At 40.4% G+C, this 6,672-nt stretch overlaps 1 protein-coding gene across 1 annotated transcript in view; it reads right to left on the reverse strand.

Moving 5' to 3' along the window:
* Nucleotides 1-2,880: 2,880 nt before the first annotated feature.
* The window catches only part of LOC104471502 (excitatory amino acid transporter 5-like), a 53,198-nt gene continuing 49,406 nt past the window's right edge, over nt 2,881-6,672 (reverse strand). The window contains exons 10-11 of the mRNA XM_010086860.1: nt 5,214-5,313; nt 2,881-3,117 (exon numbers count right to left, since the gene is read on the reverse strand). Coding sequence (XP_010085162.1) covers nt 2,881-3,117; nt 5,214-5,313 — 337 coding nt within the window. The remainder of the gene's footprint in view (nt 3,118-5,213; nt 5,314-6,672) is intronic.

Consider the following 6,672-nt stretch of genomic DNA (forward strand, 5'->3'; position numbering starts at 1 on the left):
AGTTTGTAAAAGCAAAATGTAAGACAGCAAACAGTAGCTCCAAGCTACAGGAGACAGCAACTCACAAAGTTATGATTGGTGTAATTTTTAGGGTGAATGGGAGGCACATATTGGTATAAGCCCCAAGTTTTAAAGATCCAAACAATATAATGTAAAAATATTAATGCATTTCAAATTCACAAAGCAAAACTGGCCAGTCTATGTATGAACAGGCTTTGAATGCTGAAGGCTAATTTTAAAACAGCATGTTTATTCCATAAAAATACACCTTCACACATGAGACTTCTGCATTCCTACTTGCCAGAGCGTAAAGCGCAAAATTATGGTTTCCTTTATTGTGTAGGACTTGTGCAGCTCAGCTGGCTCCTTTTCCTGGTCTTTGATGCTTTATCTCATATGAAGGTCTCCTTGTAGAAGTCGCAGCTTCTTAGCACTGGAGTTGGCTTAGACCTCTTGAGACACGACTAAGCTGAAGGGTGTCAGACTAAGTACGCTGTCTCAGGCGAGCAGGCAAAAGGATTTGCACTTTGTAGTTAGCCAAAAGGTTATAGGTGGCTGGAGAAGAAGGTGGTGGTAAGGCTAGCAACACTTTCTGCTTGGCAGACCATGGCACTTTGTCACAGCGTGTAGGCAAACTCATCCAAAACCACTTAGTTTGGAACTACTCATTCCAAATCTTGTATCTACGTATGGCCTCTTTCTTCATCATTTCTAACTATGCAAAGTGATTGTGAAGTGATAGATGACTGGCAGGATTTTACTATCACTTCACATAGCTGTAACTGTGTGAAGCTGAAACTTTATGTTATGTTCTCGATGCTGACAAAATCCGCATACAGAGATCCTGCCCTCTCCATGTACGCTAAGGCTGTTTCATCCCTGGCTGCTTATTCTTGTCCCTGTGTGACCCCGTCACTTGTGTTGACACAACTGTCTGTTAGGACTGCGCTAAAAACATACGTGAACTGGTTTGAATTAAAAGCACTTTTCAGCTGATTCTTCATCTGGCCTCATAAATAATCGGGTTGGGGAAGAGGAGGGGACAGCTGGGGAAGGGAGAAGGGGATCTCCTGGAGCTGCCCGTGCTGCTGGGATGAAGGGATCAGATGCTGTGGTTGTCAGCTGGTGCTTCTGCCCATTCAGAGAGGCACAGACTAGCCTCAGCTCTCCCAAATCACTCATTTTAATGGCACAGCACTCTGTCAAGCAGGTCCGTTACAGGACTTGTTCAGGAGCAAGTTGTTTTGAATAACTTCAGTTCTTCCCTATTCTTTGTGTTCTGTGTCTGTTGTTTTCACTCTAGGATCAAATCAGGAAAATAGTTACCTACTGTATGTATTTTCAAATTAATACATAATTTCTGAGGAATTATAGGCAAATAAAATGTATGTTTGTTCGTTTTGGCTCTCCCATTTGATGATTAAACTACCTATACTACAGCCCTCTGGGGCAACTAATTAGTACATGACAAAAGAAACAGTCTGAACAGGAGTGCTTGAAGAAGAGGTGAACATTTCCATCCCAGGAAAACAATTAATTATGTGCATGAAGCACTTCTGTTTCTGGTGAGTACTTATCTTACATGTTATCTGAAACTGATATGTCACAAGTAGCTAAATATAATAGGTCAAGTGTATTAGTATAAACTAGTATGTAATCTCTGGGTTGAATCCCAACTTTTCAAAAGGTTTCCTCTTTCCACTCTCCCTTTTGGCAGAGCAATAAGATACTAACAGTAGAAGTGCACAGACAGCCTGGTTTTGAAATGGCAGGTTTATTAAAGATGTTCTCTATCACAAACATTGGAAACATACTTAGCAGATTTTATTGTAACTGAAAGATTCATCAGAGAGTAGAAAGGGAGTAACTGTCAATGTAGATCAACCACTGAATTATGAGAAATGGCGGGACAGTTCCACAGCAAAGTCCTCACAAAACCCCAATATTACTCAGCATCATTGGGTTCCAGTTTGTGTTTCATCTGCCCTTCGGATGAAGCATACGGTTCGATAGCTTGAGCTTTGGGTTTGTACATATTTACAGTAGAACAGCCTACACTTTACAGGAGAGGACACATTAGCACCAGTGCTTATGGATTAGGGCTCACATCGCCTCTGCCACTGCATGTGCATGGTACTGACTCTACCGAAGAGTTAGGTTAAAAAAAAGGTTAATAAATCTGGCACTTGGAAGGCAAACTGTGCTCTGCAGTGACCTAGGAATTCTTCATGTTATGTATCACGCTTGGATGCCTGTCTCTGAAGGCTGTCCATCAGAATTACCCTCATGTGCTTTCTTGTAAAAATGCCTGCTTAGCTTCACCTCTGCTTGAAGTGTTATTTAGTAACATATGTATCCCCTTGAGATCAGGAAATCAGTGTGATTTTCTTACTGCTGTTCTAAAACTAAGCACAAACTCTATATTTAGCGAATATTAGACAAAATAAGTATCTTTAGTAGTTTTGGTGAAACATTTTCACATAGCAAAAAATCTACATAAATACAGTGTTCATAATTACTGAGATTCACAAAAAAAAAAGGCTTTGGTTACAAAATCAAAAAGGGTCAAATAAAAAAAGCTTTTATAAAAAGAAGCCAAAGGAGTGTCTAATACTACATTGGAGTCACATGAGTGCAGAATAAAACAGTAGTTGTCCATTAGTTAATTTTTCAGTATTAAAATTTTCCACCTAAAGAAGCCCATGTCTCTTCCAACTGCGTGCCTTTCCTGATGTTCACAGCTGGTCTCCGAGCTCCAGTACAAGCAGGGTGGCGATAATTCCACATTTTCCTGTTCAAGGCAAAGAGTCCCTCTTCCAGCTGTGAGGTAGAGCTTGGGTATCAGGTCACAGGGGTATGACATACCCCTGAACATAGCAGTTACACATTTGTTTCTAGTTCATTTATTTCAATAGTGCAGTGGTCTTTACTGTTGGATTTCTTAGTGTGATTCTCCACTGGACTTTCTTCTTGCTCCACTTGTACGGGTATGTGGTGCTGAAACCCTTTCACTGTTTCTGGTCCACGAGATTCAGTCATGGTCTTCACACAGCCATTCCTCTGGTAAGCCACAAGCTGATGGACGTTAATAGGCTTAGTTTCACAGATCAATGGCACCTATGTGAAAAGCAAGCATTAAGAGTGGGAATACTGCCACTGTTTGCTGCATACAACAGGAAAGGAATTCTTCCTTTGAAAGCCTGTGGTCTGCTTTACATTCACCAGGATTATCTAGGGCCTCCATGGACTCCCAAGACCTGTTTCTCATATACACTAGAGCATCTTTGCACCATCTGGATAAAGTGAAGGTGTCTCTAAGTATGCAAAAATTCAAATTGTGTCACAACTCTAATGTAACTTATACTCACAGGAATAACTGCTTGCATCAGTAAAGCAATTAAGTAGGGTAAATAAAGACTAGAATTTCAGGGCTAAGTTTGAAAGATACAGACTCTCAAGGACCAGTATGCTGAGCTTTGGGCAGTGCTTGCTCTTGAGTGCAGTAACTCATTTGTTGTTGCCTTCTGCCTTTCTCCTAACCCACTATAGTAACACCTGTCTTTTCATTTTGCACTGTTTCAAAAGAAATAAAGATTTTATTGACTGATTCATAAGTTAAATATTGTAGTGTCCTTTAAATCAAAGCAGAAGTTCTGATGGGGAAAATAAGACGTAAATACTGGCAGAGAAAAGAGGCGGGCTTGCAGCTGAGAAAATTTGGCCCTTGGGTATACATTGCTAACTCCACAAATTATGCAGCCAAAATGTATGACAGATTAATGGTATATTTTAATACAATTATAGAGCATGATGCAAAGAAAAAACTCATCATGGATGACTAAATAATCCCTTAGGAGGGATTTTATGGTCTTGAAACATCTCTTCTTGAGTTCTGACCGAGATCTAAATAAAGCAATGAAATGTCAGGAGGTCTGTGTTGTGCGGGAACTCAGATTACTCTCCTGGCTTTGTAACAGATGACATATCCTACCATTGGGTTGTATGTTAGGTTTTTGGTAGCTCGCTATATGTGTAGCCCATATATTCAGGCCTAATCCTGTCATAAGTAATTCTTGCAGGTGGTAAGTACCTCAGAGGACAAGGCCTGTCTTTCTACATAAAACTTGAAAGAGCAGGTATTTTAAATGCATGTTGCAGGAAGGCCTGAGAATGAGATTTACCAGAAGGACTCTCTGTAAAATGCGAGAAATAATAACAGAAATAACCCTTTGCTATTAATACTGTTGTTCTTTGTGGAATACTACAAATGATGCACAGAAATGAAACATGCCTTGTCAAAATCAGTCCTGATGCAGAAACTTTTCTGCAGAAACTATTCTGCCTTTGTGGAAGAAAGGTAATGAGAGTCTGCCATGAGCCGAAATGGTTGGAGATTAGCACCTCCAAGCATGAGGGGCTTGTGGAATTAGGAATCTCCTTTGTCAAGAATTTGAAGGAAGAGCATGAGAAGGAGTTCCTGGTAGAAGGAAAGACTGAATGATGCATGCCAAGGAGGAAGGAAAAAAAGTATAGGAGTGGAGGAAGGCAGGGTCAGAATAAAGAGGTATGTGAGGTGTATGGAATAAGATATAGAGAAGGAAAAATAAAGATGTAAGGAGCAACTTGTATTAAATGTAGGAGGCATGAAGATGCCTGAGAATGAAGTCTAGAATAGAGCAATGTACCTGTGCTAGTCCAGAAAGGAAATTATTGCAGTGGTGGCTCCAGATTATGCCAACACAGAGGCTTGAAACACCCAGGGCAGTTGCTTTTGGTGAGAACTTACTAATTATGCATATATACAGTAATAGATACACATAAATACCCAAGGATATTTGTCACCCTGCTCTGTTGCTGGTCACATTTTTAGAAGAAAGATGACTTACTGGTCAGTCAGGACTTGCGTACTGAGTGTGGGACTCGCAGTTCCAGCATCTCCTGCATTTGGAGGACAGTGCAGCTACTTCTCCTGCTCCCAGCCCTGGTGTGCCAGACAGCTGCCTGGCAAGCTTTGAACTTGGGTGGCTTTTTGCATGACTCATGGAAAAGGACCCCTCCACCGCACCTGGCTAAGCAGCACATTGCCCAATTCTGTCCTCTCTCTGAAACACCTTTTCTAAACTAGATGAAACAAATGTGGGAGGCTGAGAGTTTGCAGGTTCTTTGCCGCAGTATGGCACATGCTGGCCCACCCTGGCTCATGGCGTTGTTACCTCGTCACCGTCCTTGATAAACTCCTTCCGGCAGATGTGGGCCATGATCCCAGCAGCCAGGGCATCTCCCAGGACATTGATCATTGTTCTAAACCTATCTCTGGAAAATGAAATAGTAATGGTAAGTTGTTGGTTCTTTGGGTACATTCCTATGCATTCATCACTGCAGTAATTACAGCTGAAAGCCAGTTTTGCTGTTTTTATGAGCTAACAAGTTTAGAAATGGTAGTAAGGACTTTGGCACGGGGCAGCCACTAGTTACGGAGCTGCTCAGCTGGGTTATCCAGCTTTCTGAGCTCAGTGGGCTGTACTGCCACGTACTTTAATTTGTAATGATCTAATTGGAGCAGCTATGCCTCCCTTATATGTGCAAGCTGATTCAGCACTAAAAAGGTTTAACGCAGCAGATTAAGGCTGTATTTATTGTCCAAGGTTTTATGTTAAGGTCCAATATTATGGCCTGATTTGGAAGCTGGTGCTGCAGATGTCTTAGTTCAATGAAAAAAGAGGGCAGCAGTACAACCAGTACCTTCTACTAGTTATCAAGATCCCAATCTCACCAACCAAAGTGCTGGTTAAGAAGATTACTGTGTTAGTAGAATGTGCAGAATACAATGAAAATGATTCAGCAGATTGCTAAATAATTACAATCACAAACTAAGCGGGCACTGATGATATTTAAATCATGTTAATTTCTGAAAAAGCTATGGTTGCTATGGCTACCAGTGGCTCTTGAAGAGTCTTCATTTTCAGTTAACATCCCTTCCAATTTAAATATGTATGCTTGACAGTACTTTGCATATATACAGTTTCACTATTATTCATTTATTCATTTATGGGGTCATTTCTTCCCTGTTTTCACCTTCTACCCACTGTCTAAAAAATAAATTTACTAAAACACAGACTCTAAATACACAAAAGGAAGTGGTTGTCACAGACAAGCGTTACACTTGAAACAGCTTGGAATCTATTAGTTAAAATTGATGAGATTTCAAAGCAATGATATAGCTTTTAAGTCTGAAATATAGCACATCTTTTCCAAGAAAAATATACACATCTGAAAACTGTGTCATATTAGTAACTTAATTTATAAATGGGGGTTATAAAATGGAGGTTCAGAAATCTCCAGATGTTTGGCTTATTAAAGTCAGTGACAGTCCAATATCAACACTGCCCAGATTTCTGATCTGTATCTTAATATAGAAAGGAATTGAAACTGTGTGCTGATTTTTTTCAGATATTTTAAGCATTTACTCTGTGCATGCAAATGTTTCTGTAGTTGCTTGCCTAATTAACATGAAAGTTCCTGCATGAAAGGCTATTTGCATGTGCAGTTACCCAAATTGTACATGCAATTGCGAGTAACTTCAGCAACTTCCACAGCGTACACCTAAATGTGGTTGTTCACTCCAGGACCCAGTCCTACGCTTGTTTGCTGAATCCATTTTTCTAATTCCTG

This window comes from Pterocles gutturalis, unplaced genomic scaffold, assembly GCF_000699245.1.
Source record: "Pterocles gutturalis isolate BGI_N339 unplaced genomic scaffold, ASM69924v1 scaffold27376, whole genome shotgun sequence".
Classification (NCBI taxonomy): Eukaryota; Metazoa; Chordata; class Aves; order Pterocliformes; family Pteroclidae; genus Pterocles; species Pterocles gutturalis.